This window comes from Neodiprion fabricii, chromosome 2 (assembly GCF_021155785.1).
Source record: "Neodiprion fabricii isolate iyNeoFabr1 chromosome 2, iyNeoFabr1.1, whole genome shotgun sequence".
Taxonomy (NCBI): domain Eukaryota; kingdom Metazoa; phylum Arthropoda; class Insecta; order Hymenoptera; family Diprionidae; genus Neodiprion; species Neodiprion fabricii.
The window spans coordinates 40,282,761-40,304,544 of NC_060240.1; the positions used below are offsets into that span (position 1 = coordinate 40,282,761).

The following is a 21,784-nucleotide window of genomic DNA, read 5'->3' on the forward strand; positions in this document are numbered from 1 at the left end:
TTATGGAAAGATTGATTTAAAAGTACGTGCAGTACATGCGATACGGATGCGCGCTGTGTGCGTGTGTCGTTGGAGATGAACGGCGACGATTTCCCGCGTATTCATTCAGAGATGCGGTATTTATTCATCTGTGAATTGTGATGCAGCTGCAGCTGCAGCGCTACGCGTTTCATACACCGAACCGTTGAGTAGCTAGGAAGCATCAATGAAATTCCGGCGTTATCTTAGAAGCGTCTGGTTATACGTGGCATGTGGGTATATATATATATATATATATATATATATATACAGACACGAGTTGGGAAATAACGATTGAATCACACAGTGTTAATTTAGTTTCGATGGAATTATCTCGATTCGGGTAAATGTGGATTTTAACTAGCAGCTGTACAAGCATTACAGTTTCCAAAGTTATGCACATTGTTCAAGTTCGACGAAATTAGAATATGATTGCAAACGGTAGAAATATTTGTTTTTAAATGACTAAGAATGATGATAATGAGACAAATGAGCCGATTTTTTTACTCTTGTTGGTATGCCCGTAAATAACAAATTTTAGTACAACTTATCCTGAAATTAACAGCAATGATAACAATTCCGCAGCGTAGATGTATACGATATCGTATACGTACAATGGTAAGGGAAAGGTTGGATGAACTTGTTTACCGAAATGGTTATACCCGCCGACCTGGCGAGCCCTGAAGTCGGTCCTGCTCGGGCGAAAGAGAGGCGTGGGATTTTTAAAACGGTCCCGTGTCTGAATGATGCATAAGTGCGGAACATGCAGCGAGGAGGAGAACTGCCCGTCCTTTGAGAGCTACTCTCTAACCTAGGGAGTAAACACCGTTTTATACCGTTTCGAAGACACGCCTAAGTTTGTCCAGACTTCTCTGGTCGTTCCAACTCTCGGGAGGATCCGGAGTTTTCATCCATTGTGCGTGTGCCCATCACGGGAAGGATTGATGTATTGTTTTGACTTTGCGTTGGTGCGTGTTTTACACGTGTCCGCGGGCAGTTCCCATCCGACGGACGATTCGTGTATACCGAGTAGAAAAAGGAAAAGGGATGGATGCGGGGTAAAAATAGCCAAGAGATAAAAATGGGTCGAGGAGAGAGGACGAGAAAGGAAGGGGAAAAAAAACGACAGAAACAGACGCGAACCTACCCATATTTACTACGAGTAATGAATTATCGATGAATTGAGAACGTTCGTTTGGTATGTTACAAGCTGCAATGTACGAATATTACGAATGTAATGCAGAGTAGAGGGAATACTTTCGAGAATTCGTTTATACAACGAGTGAAGACTGACGGGCTTACAGCGATATCATTCCTTGCACTCCAGCTGCCCGTACCTACCGAGAACCCCTCGTTGTTCGACCGGAAGCAAGGCCTGTCTCACACCGGAAGTTGTTTCTCCTCGCGCCAGTTGTTCCACACCGAGTTCTAGCACCACGGTAAAGGCGGCATAACGATCGTTCGTCCAATGTTGCTCGAAAACCGATCATGGCTTCGTCGAGGTGAAGAGAAAACAGGGATTTGCGATGGTGCTTGGTGGGGTGGGAATCCATGGGAAAAGTTCTTGGTTCACTCAATTCGAAATAGAATCGTGCTCGCTTATGATCGAATCTCGATACTGCAAACCCGTTCAGTTTCACGTGCTGACCAAAGTTGGTTTGGTCCTTGGTACTAATCCAAGCTGTCCTAACCTGAGCACCCCAAGCTAAGCGAACCTCGTGCTGCAGGCGAAAATATAATTGCGGCGACGAGACTCGAGAGAGAACTCTCGCGACGCGTTCGAGACGAAGGAACGACCTGGTTCAATCGGTGCGGGATAAGACTTGGAAAGGACGAGGTAGTGGAGTTTCAAAGAAACGCCGACGGATAGACTACGATGTACCGTATAATAGATAGAGACGAGTGGTTCAAACTGATTTGCTCATACGGTATGTATTTGATATTCCGCCCGGGGAATTCGCGGCGACCTCTGACAATGAGCACCGTACCGTTCACGGAAATGTACTTTTCTATCTCTAACTCCGATCGTGTACTGCACGCTGCTTGTTACCAAACTCGACTACATCGCAGGTACGCGTCGAAGAAGATTGAAAAAAAAAAAAAAATTAGATGGACAGGGAGATTGAAAAGATTGAGGATAAGTGGACTTCGATCGATGAGACGAATTGTGTTAGGTCAGGTCAAGGGGTCAAAGACCGACGAATCAGTCCGTGCATTAGGTTTCAAACGAGTTCACGGACAGTTTCGAAACTTTCTCAAATGTCTTTTCAGCATCTCGAAGGGGCTTCCAAAGTCTTGGTCGATCCTCGCTAAAAGAGTACTCTAGTTTCCGTACGGAGTGAAAAGAACAACTGTAAACTCAGTCATCCGTTACAATGATCGTTACGATATTTGCCGGACAGCACGTCGTGATTTGCGATACGTGTATCGCAATAACTGCAATGTTGCAAAGAATCCCGTCGTAATGTACCTACGTGCGTACACTAGTGGATAAGACCACTCTTTCCGATGGACGCCCAGTCCCGGTTGGTCTATTTTCTGCAACAGATCACATCGTTTCTTCTGTATTACGGGTCTTCCAACCCTAGTCAAAGGTGCAGTCGATGTTGCACACAGACTCCGGGGCGAAGCGGAGGGGCAGATGTGGAAGAAAAGATCGCGCGCAGGTAACGGGCCGTCGATCAATGTTCCTGGAATAGTGCGTCCTCCTGGCGGCCGACTCCTTCAGGAATGTTGTTGCCGTGCACCCCCTCCTCCAACAGCGAACCTATTCGCAACACCAGCCTGCGCATAACGCGCTCCCGTTCCCACCGAGCATTCTCACTCATCCATGGGATGCCTGTTTATCCTCATCAAGAATTGCAGGGGCCTCCGGCTCTCCTGGGGTTAAGGAAAAACCCGGGTCTGTCTTCATAGACGCCAGCGTTCAACCCAGACACGAGGTATTCTCTCATCGTCGGTCGTTTCTTTCATACGCGATTCCCTTTGTGCAGAATTTCCAGCGACTCCGAAATATTTCGTTTTTTTTTCTCTTCTATGTGCAATTCAATTTATTCCGTTAAGCGATTTGCTTCTGCTTCTTCGACTCGCGGAAATTCTCAACCGACGGCGTCCGTCTCGTCTGGTATATCTGGTGTTGGTTTATCTGGTTTCGTTCGGATTCCAGATCACACAGGTCGGTGTGTAGGATCCCTAGTTTTTTCAAAGTCATGGTGGGAATCAATCGCAATTCGAAGACCTACAGCTTTGAACTCTTCTGTATACCGTCGCAGAAATGCCAACGTGAACCAGGGACCCTCTTGGCTGATCGTCCAAAGGTACGACGTGGTGTCGCACGCTCGTCTCTCTTTTCTTCTTCTTCCTCTTCTTCCTCTTGTCGCGATATAAAACCGGTCCGCGAATACCGCGGTGGGTATCACGAAATTTCCAACCGAGTAGCGTATCAATCAAAGATAAGAGACCAGCTCCAACCTTTAACGAACTTCTTTAATTGAACATCCTCGCCTCACGCGGTTTAAATTCAGATGCTAATCATCCCGATCCTCGTCCTGCTCGCAGCCCTGGTCCTGCAGCGTCCGAAAAATCGATCATCGTTGCAATCTGGTTCAACACGAACGACCTGTAGTGGCGTTTTTTTCTCCGTCATACCAATAACGAAATTGAAACAACAAACGTTTGGGTACATACCGTTCGTATAACTGCACCCTGTAATTCATCCGTACGTCGATCAATTTAAATGCTGATACCCGAGGGGATATAATAAACCAACCGCGTAATCGAGATTATGATCGTTACGTAGCCGATGAGGCTATGACCGAGTAACCACGCAACGGACTTGACACACCGACCCACCCACGGGTGGAAGAGTCTGCAGCATGGAGGATTGTTGGATAAGCCGTTTAACGACGGGAGCGTGTATTGGTAGAAGGTTACCACTATAATACCCGTGACTCGGATCACGATCATACGCGCACAGCCATGGTCGAGACGTGCAACGTTTTAATGACGTCATGCCTGACGATGGTGTTGGGATAGCTGGTCCCGCAGCACGCATTCCCGTACGTATACCACCCATACGATAGAAACGACGAGTGGATTGAGTGCAATTCGAGACCTTTGCCCGGTGACCTACTTATCGACGTCGTCGTCCTCGCCGTGAACGCGGTGTGTTTCTAGGTACGGTTGCGCATATGTGCCAAGGCGTAGGTGAAGCTGGACGCCGCAAGACGCCGCAAGACGCCGCAAGACGCCGCAAGACGCATACCCGCGAGCGAAAAAGTGCCGTGTCAGTTCTTGTCTTGCGGGAGCGTTCTCCCCTACCGACCTTCCGCGAATCCATCAATGTCTTCCAGAGATTCGGCACGAGCAATGCCACGGTTTCTACACACTGCATATATTTACGTCTAGTCGGGGATTTCGCGGTTCTGACAAACCGCGATGAAACGAGGACGAACCTGCCGCGATTTGGGTTCCGTCAATGACCTCGTCGATGACGCCCAACCGTACGTAGGCGCGTGTACTGTACACGTATAAACGCATACGCGCTTTCCGCGCCAAGGGGAGATAAAACTGGAAACAAGAAAGACAAACGTGCGAAGACGCGCTTAGGGATATACATACATACGTATATGACGGGACCTCGGAGAAAGAGAGCCGTAAAAATACGCGTCGATCACGACAGTCGAAACGCCGCCGTCTGCGTCTGTTCCTCATCCTCCTTTTCTCCCGATTAGTCACGCCACCGACAAAGGACTCGCGACCATTCGTATAGTCATACACCGCTTGGCGGTACCTTACTGACCCTTATACTCCGTCCGACAAACCTTAGGTTATGATCGTCTCTTCTCTTCTTTATACTTATTTATTCCTGTTTCGACGCGCGCGCTGTATTCATGCCTACGTATAATACTCGCATACTTATACACGTCGAGACTCTTCAAAGCGCGCTTGGAATCGACTTACTGGTACTTCAACCGGGGTTTAGATTCGGGGCTATTCACCTCGCGGCATCAACCTCCAGTCAATTCAAATCATGGAATAGTCGTCTTTGGATGCGTTGAACTCTTCTTACGTTAGTCAAGATCGAAGATATTTTCCGTAACGAAAATCATTGGGTACACTACCTAACTATTTTCCTACCATCGGTCTTCACGATCGTCAAGTTCACCAATGGTTTTAATAAGACGACCGTATCGCAAACTCGCGACTTGCGAATGACTTCCAACGAGTCCGTGAGGATTCATCGGCCTTGTGGGATTTCCTACAGCTTGGTCTCCGCATGGTTCACGGCATCTGTATTACAGCCGCAAGAGACACTCTCGACGTCTAGATTTGAGGTCACCGGTCCAACGTGTCGCGTCGCCGCGCACCGATCACCGATACACCTAGGTACGTGTAGGTACCAATACCCGCACACCTCGCAGCTCTTTGACCATCGACCGAATGAACGCCATGGTGAATACTCGAAAGCTCTCTGCGGTATTTGTACCAAGTATACCTTGCGCATACTCTCAGCACAACGAACTCGATATACTTGAATGACTGCTCGCTTCTGGCTATTCGTACAACGTCGAGGTACGGGCGTCAAACCAACACGCATACGTTACCCTACCAACGTTTGTCGGACACCGTCTGCAATCGCAACGTTCCTACGTTGTATCGACGTATGTACGAGGTTCGCCTTATCTCGCCTGTGGCGCGAACGACGCTGACCGAAGAATTGGGTGAAACTCTCACGAATCGCTTGCTTTTACTCCCACCGCTTGTGTAAGGCGTAACGTACCTACCGGTATTTTCTCTGTTTCGCGCTTTCCATAACGACACACCTTGTATGCAACCGTTCGCGAGACACGCGTTTCGGTTTCACAAAACTTGATCTTTGCTCTTTCGGTTATCTTATTATTAGTCCTCCGGTTCGACTTCGCGCGTATAGGATAGATAGTACCGAAGGAACCGTAACACGTTTGCTTTTACGAATTTGTACGGAAAAACTGAAACTCGACGAGGAAAGGATTTCGAAGTGACGATTAATATCGTATGTCTGTAAACCTGAGTTACAAGAAATGTCTACGATAAATCGCGTTGCCGGCTTCTGAATAAATACATACAGCGGGCAACCTTCGTTGGTTGGCTGCCAACGAGGTTAGTGGGATTTGAGATTTTCGATAGCTCGTCCTCACGAGAGGCTACTTTGCACGGCCACACGCGACACCGCGACGTGTATGTTCTACACGTATTTGCCTGGATATCCACATGTCTCGAATAATTCTGAATAGTAAACATGTGTAAACTGCGGCGATGTTTTTCATACCGTGTATTATGAATATATTTCTTTCCTTTCTCTCCCATACACACGCCGCCGCACGGATTTGCAAGATGATGTTTGTAAATTTTTACATGTGTGTATACTTCTAATGCAATATACGCGAGGTCGATAAACGCGCGAGCAATCGCAGCTACGCGTTAGATGTACAAATACTTGTTTCGTTTACCCATCCGTACCTTACTGATATTTTCTGTTGCGATTTAGCTCGAGTAAAATCAATAAATTTTACAACTAGGAACGTGAATTTAAAACTGTTGTAATTCATCATTTGTACAACTTTCAACAAGTGAAATGAATTCATATCTGTATAAGCACTGCAGGCCAACTTATACGAATTTTATACATAACAATTTGGCAAACGTTTAAAATCAGACCGAGAGTTTCAATCAATTTTACGATGTATTGTACAAAGTGAAACTAATTTGGCGTTTCTCTTATTTATGTTTCAGGTACGTTATTCGCATATCTACCAGGTTGAAATTATGTCGGTCTGCAGGTTTTTCGGACTTGCGGTGATTCGGGGATACTCTACGAGTAAAGTATTACATACCACCGCAAATTTACATCGCATTACGATATATTGAATTATATATACCAAAAACTCTGCGGATCCTATTGAAAATCGTTACTGTATCTGTAGAAATAGTATCGAATACGGATAATCGTGAAAATGATAAATGCACAAAGTTTTTTTTTTTTTCTTCTTTTATAGCAGACAAGTTTACGATATCAAAGTAATAATTATTATCATTAAACTAACTGTGATGTAAATCATGATAACAAATTTTCAACATTCTTGAGAAGTTTGACCTAATTAACGATTGCCACAATCAAGTCGTAACTGAAAATGATAAAAATTTAGATGTTTTTCAATTACGCAATTGAAAGCATTGAGACGAATACGTTGTTCCAGGTGAAAATTGCCTGAAAAACGACGTTTTTAATTTCTATGCGTCAAATTCGATCAATTAGTCGTCTCGATTCGAATTGAATTAGCGAAGGCTTTATCCCTTCTATCACAAATCGCGATCGTCGTTATGCAAAAATTGAACCGCTGCACCAATTTCCCTTTCTTCATGCACACGTATAATTCTCGTCTTGATCGCAAGCCGACGCTATACGAGTTTAAAGAAATATACATGAAGAGATGAAAATAAAAATATAAAGAGTCGATCTGACGATGATAATTAACTATTTGTACCGTTACTCCATGCAGCCTCTGTGTATGCATACCTCGGCGCTTGAAGATATACACATATATGTATAAATAATGTATATAATAGACGAGTTTGCATGGCGGTGGGTTTGTCACTTCAGCAGGTTTTCCACAGATTATATACCTATTTACCTATCTCTATGCTCCGGCCAAATACGGCTCGTCGTTGTCGATCCGTGACGCAATCTATAATCAGAACGGATTATCACCCGCGTGCCTGTGTGTGTGGTTATATTTATATACCGTAGCGTGACACTATGTAGAGAAAAAAGAGAGAGAGACACGCGATTCTTATTCATTCGCTTGGAATTCCGTCGATTTCCTTACTGCAATTCTCAGGTCAGGTTCTACCCACTTGAGCGTGCGTTTGTGTTTGTGTGTCGGTATTTGCGACAAAATTTTATTATTCTTATTTTTTCGTACCAAGCTTTTTCGCTGTTCTAAAACGTGCCTGTATATGCAAATTTTAATTTGGCAAAAAATTACTCACAAATGCAGTCGAGAGGCGGTTTTAAATGGTTTTTTCTATCATTATATATCTTTTAAAATTTTTTTATCAACCTTGAGCATGTAACTTGGTCGGATCCCTGATTATATACATCTGCGACTAATCCAGGAGAGTTCGCAAGATGTTTAAAACAGTGTCTACCTTGTACATTATACCGAATCGTATAACATGGGCTAAGCTAAAAATAAAGAGTCAATCAAAGGAAAAACGTTTTTATTTCGTCCAACGATATTCGTTGACTCTTTATTTTGTTTTTATTTTAGAAATCTATCAGAAAATTGCGTGCTTTGCGTCATTCACACGCGCAAGTTTTAACCTCAATTTTGCAGTATTCGCGTACAATTTTATATTATAAATACATATTTTTGGCTCTATTGCTTGAAATTCATCGAGTGTCCGACGAGTGAAATTTATCAACTAGTTACAGACAGTCGTCGTTTCACCAGATAGAAACATTCGAAGAAATGAATCATCGTCTTCTCAAACGATACGTTATAAGGTACACCACAGGCGTTTAAACCGACGTTGGTTTTTGCGCAATTTTTTTTGTCCTTTCGCCCACGTCCGCACATCTGTAATACGTAAATGTAAAGTCTATGCGCATGCCTAGAAATTTTCACAACTCAAGTTTGCGGTTTGCAACGACCGCGACGCCGTGACTCACACCGACTTGATTTGGTTTGTGCGTACGCTTGCCTGCCTGTAACACGCGGGAATTATCCTGCGGGGGCACACCTTAATTTAATTCAGCATATTCTTTGGTTAATTATGATTCATCAACTATGAGAGAACCCATGCAGCGCCGGCGCAGCTTACTGGCTAGTTATTATACAGCCAGAGGCTACAGGGTTGAATGCAAAGCAAAACCGAGACGGTCGTGATTACATTTATGGAAATACTTGAGACGGAGAATTATCTGCACCGATCGAGTCTGCAAAGTCGTCAACGGATATATTTGGATGGGGGTGAAAATTTGGAAGGATCGATAATTTGGAATGGCCGACGTATCGAAAGTTCAAACACGCGAAATAAAATAACGGAAGACGAATTGTTCGAAAGTGTCAATAATTACAGTGGCTACTAATCAGTGACAATAATCTTCCAAGTTTTAACCCCCACCCGTATGTTTGGTCCTCGGAAGAAAAAGGGTGAACATTTATGTTGAATCGATCGAAATCATCGGTAGCCTCGGGGACGAGTTTCTTCGCGAGGATCAATCGGAGACGCACTCAGGGTATCTAAAAATAACCGAATAACAGGGGTAAAAACTTTGAAGGCGTCGCTCGACTGCAGCGGCCGATCACTCGAAAATTCGAACTTTAAAAAGGGAGCACTAAACGGACTGGACTCTCGCCGCGGCGTCCTTCGGCGGCCGCCAAAGTTTGCTGACCCGGCTGCCCATCCCGGTGGGCACGCAACAAGCCTAAAGGTAAAAAATAACGATGAAAACCGGGTGACACTCGGATTTCGATATCGAATACCTTACGCGGGGTCCCAATTTAAACCAATCTCTATCAGGCTCATATTCCGAACCAGCGGCATTGTATGGAGCGGAATTGTATCGAGCGGCATTATACGGAGCGGAATTATATCGAGCGGCATTATAACGAGCGGAATTATATCGAGTGGTCGATACTTCGGAAACGACGGCTGATGCCTGTGCCGCACGTAGTGAAAACGAGGTGGGATTTGGATCGCGATCTCGTTGCAGACGCCGATCACGCTCCTGCCGTGCAGTTTCGATTCGCGTTGCCGCGTGCTGTCGGATCGGCGTCGCGAACTGACCGAGGGGACCGGTCCCTGCCTCCCTTCCTTGCGGCCATCGCGGACCCAATCGCGAAGAGCGAAAAGGAGAGAAAACGGGGGGGAGGTCCTCTTTCCGCACGGCTTTATTTGCTTGTCAACGGGGTTTTCAGGGGGGGAGCAGTTGTTGGGCCTTCGATATACCCACGTATGTAACGCACTGCACCGAGAGTTATTCTTCTTCTTCTTCTTCGGCGCCTCTTTGGACTTTCGAGGAAGGAGATCCGACGGTACTGATCCATTCCACCGGGCTGCTGGCGGAGTCGATGACCCCAAAATTACTCTCGAAATTCGACAAGCGTCAAGGGTATCTTCACCATTATCCGTCAAATATACACTTTCGTTAACAAGTTTTTAACTATTTCAATCGCTCGAGTCATCGCCTTTTCGTTATTGTCTCTCCGGACAAAACTTTTGCATCTCCTGTTTTCCGTTTCAATTCGTGCAATATAATATCGGTAGCAAATAATCGTATTCAAACTATCCAAATGGATAGATAAGGTATGGAAACGCGTACGTTGCAGCTATTAAGTATCAACGTCTAGCGTGTTCGTTTCAAGCCACAAAGGTAGGTGCGTGTATCCGTACGGTGATTTGCAACATTGCCCTAACAGTGCGCGTTGCACGCGTATGAACACACGCACATCGGGCGCGACATACATATAATATCTATCCATCTATCCATCTATCCATCCATCCGTCTCTCCATACGTGTACATGTACCGACTTGCGGTACGTAGCGCAGCATTTATAGGCAAAGCAAATGTGGGGCAAACCGGCGGGATATGCAGCGTGTGTTGAAACGCGGATAGGTTGGTTCGTATATATTAACATCGTGTATGTCTTCAACCGATTCAGCATGTCTCATACTGCATCATTTTTTTTTTCAAACTTTTTTAATCGTTTATTAATGTTTTTTATTCTTACTTTTTACGACCGCTGGACCGGTTTCTCCATTTTCCCCGTATCTTTCCGTTTCCTCAATTTATTTGTACTTTTCCAACTTCAATTGCAGATCAGGGAATGCTCGTATCTGTTCAATAAGCACAGTGTCTATCCGTCTGTTATACCGAGTCGCGGAACTTTCACGCGAGCTCCGTCGAGTCGGTACTACTTCTATTTCTCCGCTTCCACCTATATTCTACTTCCATAAATTCTTTACTCGTATTTTGTATTCCGCACTTACGCCAAATGCGAACAATTTGAAAAATGTATTCCAGTCTCGAAACGTGGGCATCGTTACTTCGTGTACGTGCGAAAAAAGGCATCAAATTTTGATTGAAGAAAAATAAAATAATTCTTTTTTATTTCTGTCGAATAATCTTATGGTTTCGTTATTCATTTTCCGCGATTCGCGGTTTTATTAGATCGACGAGAGTGGTCTGCACTCCGGACTGCAGCGACAGCTTTCGACCTCTGCTAAATGCGCCGATCGTTGCCTCGTCGCCGCCACGCCGTGCCGGTGATATTTTCTTGCAGAAATGTAAACAGAGAAACGAACTGACGGCTCTGCTGCAGCGGTTCAAATAGCTTTCGCAAATAAAATACAGAATACAGGGACCGAATAACTCGACGGTATTATATGTAAAATATAAATATATATAAATATACATATATATGCGTGTGCATGCCTGTACTTCTCCCTCCACACGCATGCATATAACGCACGCGACTAAGTGCACGGAGTAAATTTATATCGTACACATCGCGGCAGCGATCCAGATCCGGTTGCAGAATACTAATAGACGGGATATTTATAACAGAGAAGTTTGAATCGTTTAAAATTGATCCAATTGCGGAATACGCGATTTTTGTATCGTATAATTTTAATTTTCTTATATTCTCAATAATATAGCCACTTGATCGATTTTATTTTTACTCTGTTCCGTCTTGCTTCCTACTGCTTTTACAGTCTATGCAAAAATCTGTACGCGGTTTGGGAAAGCTTGATGTATTTTATCAACATTTTTCCGTTTCTTAACCTTATTTTTCTATCTTTGTTTTCCGGTTCTTGAGATATTTCCTGTCAGTTGCGTACTGCGGCTAGAAATCCATTAGAACGTATATATAATATCTATCGTAATTCCAGCGATATAAACGAGGGGAATCGAAAACCGTATACCGGAGACAAAGGAATTATACTTTTTGTCCGAATGAACGTGACGACTTGTCGTAGAGAGACGTTGAAAATGTTCAATAAACATACACGCAAGCAAGCAAGTGTAAAAAGAAGAAAAGATAAACTGATCGAAAATGAACAAGCGTAGGTACGCGACAAACGAAATATCGTAAATATAATTTCATCACTTTATTATAGTGCGAACAACGAACGACGAAGACGAATTAACGTACCGTGCTGCCACACACACGCACACACGGCACGGCATGAAATAACGTGTACGTGGGCTAAATTTAAATGATTACATCGTTAATAAGCGCGAGAATGGAATTATCTCGCGTTGATGCGTCTCTGCGTTTAATTAAGTATATAATACCATACGGTATATACGTCGGTATGTTTATACGTACATAGGTATAAAAGGGAAACGAAGTTGAGTATTTTTGTTTACACATTTTTAACGCTGACTCCGTAATTTCGGTAATTTTTCGCGGTGCGTGATTTCGTTTTTTTTTTTTTTTAATTCAACGGTAATCGAATTTACCTTTAACAATATCTCAATCAATCCTAAGTCAATTGTGTATTAGCAAAGTGCGAATTTTTACGTTAATCCTCGTACGTAGCGCACGTTACGTACGAACAGTTCCTCCGCAATATTCCGTTCGTTTTCGCTGCTTCGACTTGCAGAGTTTTCAAAAAGTCATATTATTCGCATATTCCGTGCTCACGTATTATAACGATAAATTCTTATCACCCCAGCAGCGATGAGAGGAAGGAAAATAAAACAACAACAGGAAAAAAAAACAGCGAAAGAACAATATTTTTAGAGAAAGAATTCCAAAGGTTATTCAGGTTATTCACCCTGTTTCAAGGTTTCGCGGTACGTGCATACGTGTAATAATGTTATGTTGCATACATCGTATAAATTATAAAACCAAATTGCAGTACCAGTCGCATTCTTTTTTTTCTCGGCATTCTGTTTATTCGGATTTGATTAATGAATGTGGAAGATAGAGAGATTCGCGGAAACATCCGATCCACATGCATGCAACGCAAACATCAGCAAAATTTATGACTCGCCACGCCGCACATCCGGTGTAAAATACGTTCGAATCAGCTGTTCGGATATCAACCACCATCCGCCACCACGGATGATGTAGCAACAGAATTTATTCGTTAAGTAATTACTAATTGTTGTTTTCTTTGAAATTTACCACGTCATGCAATACTCTGTCTAGAAAACTTGAATTGAACAGAAGGAAAAATAGTAAAATACCGCGAATAATGTCACGATCGTATAATTATTATGTATAATATAGAGGTAACACGGTGTGGTAAAAAACGTGGCAATCTTTCGATCTCAGGAAGTCATACGCAATGATGTTATTCGATATAGAAAACAGAAATTGCGGCAGCGATTCGGCAAATTGAACGATAGGCTGGTTGTTGTAGGAATACCTTTGAGAGTGGCAGACGTAGCAAAAGTGGCCTACCGAAACGGCGTGCATAATTGCTAGGTGGAGGTAGAAGGCAGGCAGAGGTGTACGAGTCAACGACCCTCGAATTGAACTCAACAACTCAGAGCGGCGAAAAACTCGGCAGGCAGGCTAAAACGCGGAGCCAAGGATCCCTCGACGGATAATCAGAACGGCGAGATCGGCGGAGATTATCCTACGTAACGAGGACCTCGACGACTACAAATTGCCTAGAGTTTGTCGACGTGCGTTATAACAGTGAAATTATATCCCGACATTGAATGAACCCCGCGAATCCCGCGCGTAACGGTCATTAAGAAACTACGGCGACAACTCGAGGTTCTTCTTTATCTCTCGTTCTCTTCTTTTTGCGGATATATGTTTAGTTTCGCAGTCCGATGTGTTTTTTTTTTTTTTTTTTTTTTTTTTTTTAACGCAACTTTTGCGTTGGCAAAATTTTTGTCCTAGACTTACTTGAGGATTGTATTTTTGTAATATTATCATACGTTTGATAAGAATCAAATTAATCAGTGGGAATTTGATCGCCTGCAGGTATCGTTAATTTCAATCAATATTCTGCAACTCACGGCCTTTGATTCGTTCATCTAAGCGTCTTGGATGAATTTTTCTCTTCCACTACTTTTACATAAGAAGATATATACACGTGAGAGATGAAATTCGTTCGTGCATGGTTTTGAAAGTTTTCCAAACCGTAGTTATAAATTTCTCTCGATTGAAGAAACAGGTGTAGTAAACATTTCACTGGGATATAAACTTTACACAGTATTATATACACTACACACCTATGCCTGAATAGTACAAAGATCAGGATTGAGAATAAATGGAAAAACAGATAGAAAATAATAAAAGACAAGCGTCAACGATTGTTTGTCTCTTTTATCCCGTTGATGAAAATACGAGACTGCAAAGACGCGAGAATTTTCCCGCGAGAGCATTGATCCGCGCATATTTTCCAACCGCATCTCGTGTAAGAAGCCGCGCACGATGCTGAAAGGAAGAGCGAGGGTGACGAGGAGGAGGCAAAGGTCGCGGAAGATCCTACAGCGATAGTCGTATACGAAACGAAACGGCTCGTCGCTACACCTGCACGTGCTTCCGCCCTCGAACTGCGCCTATCCATCCGGTCTGACTTCTATGCCCGTATAAATACCGCGCGTAGCGAGCTTATTGATGCGTCGCGTCCTAAGCGAGGCACGATGATCTACGCCGGCTGACGGAGGCCTTGGAGGAGGCGGAGGCGGAGGCGGAGGTGGAGGTGTTCCAAGATACGTACGTTGCAGGTTTGCACACCTAACCCGTGGCTATTATACGCGACGGTATTTCCCTCCCGCCTCGAATCTCGCGGAGAAAGTGCGCGGTATAGATTTATACGGATACCTGCACTGCGGCTGCTTTCTACGGCATCTATCGTCGCAACGACGACGAACGCTCGACGACTCGCGCGAGAACCGATGGAAGATCGACTTTTAAGCCGCTGTTAGAACCTAAGTGTTGTTTTGACTTTTTAGAGATATCGAGACGAGAGAATTCGTAAACTCAAACCGCGAAGCAGTAGGAAATCGAACATTTTTTTAGCGACATATTTCTTTTTTTTTTTTCTCAAAGCGTCGGAGGAAAAAAAGCCGGTGAAAAATTGGCGAACATGGTTTTACAAACTTTGGGAAATGACGGTGGCGAGATAAAGAGGTGCGAGTCTAATCAAAATCTCGTTGAATATTTTCCGAAATTTTTCTCACGGATTCTAACGATCTTAAATTGAGGTGAGAGAAGAATCCTGGGAAATGGATAAAGGTGTATGATAACGAAAGGCGATAATACAACGTGCACGAATGCAGCGCTGCGCGTAAGGCCACGGTAAATAGCTGGAAGAAATTCCGGGCAAAATAGCCATAAAAGTGGATTCCCGCGCTCGTAAGAAGAGAGGAGAGAGGAGAGAGGTGGCCTCCTCGGCCAGCAGCGGCCTTACCTACGATTCGCTCTCTTATTCCTATGCCCATGAACAAAGGAACGTAACAATCGCGCGTTACCTCATCAAAACGCAACAACGCAACGGTTACGATCGTTTCTGCAGGCGGAGAGCACCGGCAGAAGTCTCGTGGTGCGTAAAATTGTTTCTGCGTTATTGTACACCATAGCTCTGACCGCAAGCAGCTGAGCGAGCTAAGCTGGAGAAAACGCTCATGGTAGGGAAAAAAAAAAAAAAAAACGATCCCCCATCTGATAGTAGCGGGGGAGGATTTTAATCCTCTTTTTTTTCTACTTCGGATCTTCCCAGAAGCAGTATATATATATATATATATATATGGCGATGATTTCTCTACCGATCGCCGCCGATTTCCGGTGGTCGAATCGTATCGCTGAAAACCTCGAGGCTCTTTGCCTGCATCGACGTTACATATTTTTTTTTTTTTGCAACGTTTTTCAACTTTTTTCACGGTCATTGGCGAACATCGCCGACGAGCTTCGATACCCTCGCTCTGCGATGGATCGGCAAAATCAAGGGGATATTGCGAAGCCGGTATGAGAGGGGAACTTTTTGCCGGTATAACGCCGGGAGAAATAACAGAGTAACTAAACATAAATAAACTAATTGCCGGAGATCCTGACCGCGCGGTTTATACACGGATTCATGGCTTCGTTCTTCCCTTGGCTTCTACTTTTCTCACCGCCTGCCCTCCAGGCGATCGGTAATTAACATATCGATTATCAGTTATTACCATTCTCATTCGCCACTCATCGCCGAGAACGTCGAGCTTCAGAAATTGTTCGATCCATGCCGAGGATCCGTCAGGATCTTCGTGTCTAATTATCCTTCAATGTTATCCAACGATGTGAGGGATCTTCGCTAACCCCCAAACGTCCTTAGACCGCAAAAGTATATCACTTCCAAGCACCTTGTCTTCCACTCGTCGGTGTGCAGAATCCGCCTTCTTTGTGCTCAGGTGTATTCATCCATTCGAGTGGTCAACAATTTTTCACATACGCACGAATGCGGAACGATCATATCGTGTTACTATCGATCAAACTGTGTACCAGTCACGACGATATTCGTTCTCCATTCTTGTGCACCTCGTACTCATCCACCTTTAGCCCACGATGATGATTGAATTTGAAAAATTTCCTCCCGCAAAAACAAGTGTTTTACCTCAAGTTGGGTGGGCGGCCGAAAACTTGACCAATCGAAACCAAAAATAGCAGCAGTTGTACAGACGACGATGATTCGGCGAATGTTCGATCGTCACACTGCGCCCGGAGGTTTGACAATCGTCGACGATGAGTGTGCCCACGTCGATGATTATCTTGTAGTATCTCGACGGAATTCCTGTCATACCTACGTACAGCCTCATTGATCGTCTAAAGTATACGGGTATTATTAAACGACTCGTAATCAGAGTCTGACCGACCTTATGGAAAAAAATTCGGTTCCTCGGTTATGGTCGGAATGAAGCTTCCAAGTTGGTTATACCTACGTATCTACAGGCTTTTAAAGCGGTAGAAGAAATCGGATTACGATTGGTCTCGAATCTTAAAAGATGAAGCGATTGTCACGGACTTGGTAGACATTTCCTGATCTTTTTATCTAACCAATGTGGACAACAACGAAGCAGAGAAATGTGGAGATTGAGAAAATATTTGAAGGAATTGATCGTCTTTCCACATCTCTGTGAAACACTCCGCAGACGTGACTGGCTGACATTACGATCTTTCTCTCTCTCTTTCTCTCTCTCTTTACTCACCGGTTTTAACGGTGAGCTGTGACCCTGTTGATACCCAACCGATATTGACCTTTGCCGCAGTACGAGTCAGTCCAAGCATCCGCTGAAACGCGGTTGTTGAATTACAAACATGCCCAAGTAGCCGGTTAACCGCGTTTCTTGTTGACTCTTTGGAAATGATTGCAGTGAGAGGGTAAACAGGCGATTAAACTCCCTAAGCGACCCTTTAGCGCTCAGTTTATCGATCGATTAGCCAACCATTGGAGTGGAACGAGATGGAGATGGAGATGGAGATGGAGGAGAAATACGGCGCTACCTTTCGACCGAGTTTACAAACGATGAAAGTTCAGCTGTGCCGCGGTGCTCCATGCAGGCGTACAAAGAGACCCAATCCTCTCTTTCTCATGCTCTGGAGGACTTTGCATGTGCGGCGGTGCAGCGCGGCTCTCGACTTGCCGCTGCTGGTGCTGCGACGACGAGGGGGTCAAAGACAAGTCGATTGCATTTGCGGTTCGCAATCTTCTAGTCTCTGCACGGATATGGAAACGTGGGAGTTTGACCTCGGACGTCGAGAATATCTGACGGTAGTCGATTCCCCTCGTCGAGTACGTTCGAACCACCGTCAACTTTTGCTATTCATCCTCCATTTCTTCCACAAACTCACAAATTCTTCGAATTTGTTCCTTCAACTATGATGTACCTTTTCACGCGACCTCTCATCACCTCAATCGTTGTATTCTCTCCAGTACCTACTGTGCTTACGAGAAAAGCTCAACAGACCTAGGTACGTACCGTTCTCAAGATGTTGGTATCACGGAATTATCGATTGTAACAATTGACGTTCGATAAATGAAATTCGAGACCATTTCGCCGCGTTGACGATGTTCCGTTGTATACCTTGGTCCACGTGACGCGTTACGCGGTACCATTATACTCAACGCGTGCGACGAGGAATGAGGTCGTCGATAATGCATAGAGAGCTGTCAAACCGAACCCTGGTTGTATCTCTTTAACAACCCGTAATTAGAACGTAGATAACTACTTCACCGCGTCGAATAGACCCCGGCCCACGCCTTCGGCCTCCTTCTCTCCTCTCCTCTCCTCTCTTCACTCGCTCGATTTTCCTCTCGGTAAGTCCGGTCTTGAATCGGGCGTTCGCCAACCGGGTTGTCGGCGCCTCTCATCGTCGGCGACAAGGAACACGATCGTCGGTCGATTCTTCTTTCTTGTTCTTCTCGTTGGTCCGAGGCGACATTAAGCGATCAGAAATTCCCCTCGGCAGCTGTAATTGAATGTTGTAACGAATTACCGAGACGTCGTGTAACGATTCCTTTTCTCTTTTTCACTCTTTGATCCGCGACTAAATTCATAAGAAAATAAACTAATTCGCGACGATACAAGGATACGCCGATATACCTACCTATACAGTGTCCGCCGTGCCCTTGGGTCTTGTTGGGAGTACAATGAGGAAACGGAACCGCTCCACTCCGATACGTATAACCTTTGGTCGAGCGGAGAGAAGAGAGATTCGATCGCGATCCTAGGCTAGCTGGTTAAGCTAAATCTCGTTGCGGGATTGAAGGAGGTACCGTTAGATCGTGTCGGGAGGATGACCTTAAACCTTAAACCCCTCGCGTTCGGAAGGAGAGGATGAGGCATTATTATGTACCGATGGTACGTTGCATGATCGGTGTCAAATGGCGCGGGCCTTGACCAGCTCAACATCGTTCCTGGGGATAATTTATAAATCGCAGGCACTTATCCGTACCTCTGGAACTGCATCTGCGGAAACAACGGGATAAAGAAACGAATATGAAACTCGATGCCGATTTTTTTTATTCTTCTCCGATCCTCGCCAATATCGCCCTGTCAAACTCTAGTCTCTCTCTCTCTCTCTCTTTCTCTCTCACACACATTTCGATCTGCCTCAAATTACGCTCCGGTATGCGGATGCTGCCCGGTGGCTATTCTCTTAGCTGTAAATGCTAAACAATAACCTACGAGCTGCGATGGACGATTATGTATGTACCGTTTCTGTCTCAAATACTTTTGAATCTTCTTCTTTCTGGTTTTGCGATTTACATCGTATTTTTGTGAACTCTACTATCAATTTTTTTGCTAATTAACATCAGATATAACCTGAAATTTCTGCGTTTTATTACAGGTATTGTCATAAGAATGTAAACGGGGTGGGGAGGGATAAAGCAATCAGCCAATAAAAATCAATCCAATTTCTCTTTACCGTACGTTTCGCTTGCGCAATAGATCGACGTGTATATACGCATGTTGCGTATCGTTGTAGCTTATTATTAACGTACATCTATAGTCCAGATGCTTTCACTGGATTCAACGTACTGTACCTATCGCCCTCTGGGTTAATAGATTTTCCCCTACACCGTTGAACAAACAAAAGAACGATCTAATCGGTATGTTCGTTCAATTTAATTATCCCTTATCTCAGGACGCGGATGTTGTAGAATAAACAGGAATATCGAGCGGCATTGAAAATGGATGAACAATTCAGAAGCTCTGCTGAAATTATTTGCTCTGTTTTTCTCGATGCTAGAATATGCTTACACGTCTTATCGTCGTGCGATGATAACGAGGAATCGAGAATCATACTGATTATCCAGATGACTGATCGATTGAAATTTTCTTTGTTTATATCTGAATTTTTATACCGACAGGAGCCGCGAACGTGTTTGTGTGTATTTTTTATTTTCATGCAAATAAACAGACGAATGCAACGAATGACGCTAATTTTATTTTATCTCTTCTTTTCTGTTTGTTTTCGGTTACACAGTGGAAAATACGCGGCGGTAAAAAGATGCCGGGAGAAGTCAAGCGGCAGACAATGGGCGGCAAAATTCCTCAAGAAGAGACGAAGGGCGCAGGAACTTCGCGCCGAAGCACTTCACGAAGTCGCGGTGCTGGACGCCGCAGCAACATGTTCCCGCCTCGTTTCCCTCCACCAAGTCTTCGAGACGAAGACTGAAATGGTCCTGGTCCTCGAGTTGTAAGTACAAACCTGCTATCAGGAACTCTGGAAATCGCGAGGCTGAAGTTCGTAACTAAACGTTACCCTAACGATTACATCCCGAGAAGATCGGGCATTATTATCGCACAATTTTAGGATGACTTTTAAGGAGTTGGCTGTTCAGAATCAGTGTATATACTTTGTTCATAATGGTTTGATAAATTTTGGAAAGTCACAAAGTTGGGAGAATTAACGATTTTTCCTAAACACGCATCGTTCCAGTAACGTTACTAACTTCATCCTCGTTGGAAGTCTCGATTTTAAACCACAATAGCTAAAGCTCTCAACCATAGAAATTGTTCGCTTTTAGTACGCAACTTTTCTTCTTCTTCTTCTTCCCTTTCCCTTTTTTTAGCTTTGGAAAGTTGACAAAGTACCTATCCTTTGTTTCCTGTCATTTTTCGTCAGTTATTCAAGACATCGGTTTCCATTTCGAATTTTCAGCGCGCCGGGTGGCGAGCTTCAGATGATCCTGGACAAAGACGAAGTGCCAGAGGAGAGACAAGTAGCCAGACTGATGAAGCAGATTTTAGACGGCATTGCCTTCCTCCATTCCCTGAACGTCGCCCACCTCGACATCAAGGTGAGCTTAAAAAATGTCAATCCTGCATTCCGGCGCATCTTCGTCATCGTGCATGCGACAACGTTGATGATTTTCCATCTCCGTATTACGCGAGGTGATAATTATAAAATTCATACGTCGTCGTGCGCGATTTGTTGTAAATTTTGGCAAACCGGGTGCCGGGCGCGTTTCGGCTTCGTGAAATACCAGAACTCGCGGGTTGGGCGACATTTCTGGCAATGATTGCGAACCTCGCTGGCTCGTTGCGAGGTATTCACAGGTACCGGGGCACTGCCTCAGAGCCACTACCGACTGCGGAACCAACGACCCAGATTGTTATGTAAATACGCGGCTAGGCACTGCCAACTGTTATACAGATTAGAACGGATTAGCGCCGAGTCGTGAAGATAGCGAGAAGAGACACTCGCGGGCGTTAAATTATAACCCTCGAAAAACTTTGTTCACTTGTATTAATATTAAACATCGAATTGATCGTATCACGAAGTGCTTTACGGTAATTTCTTTATTCTCTAATCGGTCAGAAATTAATGACAACGAATTCATGGTTTTCACGATTCAGTTTCTTTCCACCTTGTTGTTTGGCACGTAAATTTCAATTGGAGACAATTTCAGTTTTAACCTCAGCGAAACGGAATAAAAGCGGAATCTAGAAAGTAAGAATAAGACAATATTGATAAAAATAGAAATACCTGTAATATTACGATGTCGGACAAGCGCCGGTGTTTACCGATTACGAGGAGCCGGGTAATCGATACCGGCGAATCAAGGTAAGCCGGTTATCGGTGTATGCCTCACGCCTCGATCCACCGTAATAATATTCATCCCGATAGATAGTCGCGACGTGTATAACGTCCGCTTGACTTGCCTCGCCTCGTTTCACAGTGTGTTATACCTTATACCTTCGTACCTACACGATCCTACGATCCTTGCGAGAGTCTCCTCTCCTAGAACTCTCGGTGGTTT

General features: G+C 44.3%; 1 protein-coding gene across 1 annotated transcript in view; it reads left to right on the forward strand.

Moving 5' to 3' along the window:
• The window catches only part of LOC124175094 (serine/threonine-protein kinase 17B-like), a 60,781-nt gene that overhangs the window by 25,053 nt on the left and 13,944 nt on the right, over positions 1-21,784 (forward strand). Inside the window, exons 2-3 of the mRNA XM_046554990.1 lie at positions 20,005-20,217; positions 20,683-20,821. Coding sequence (XP_046410946.1) covers positions 20,005-20,217; positions 20,683-20,821 — 352 coding nt within the window. The remainder of the gene's footprint in view (positions 1-20,004; positions 20,218-20,682; positions 20,822-21,784) is intronic.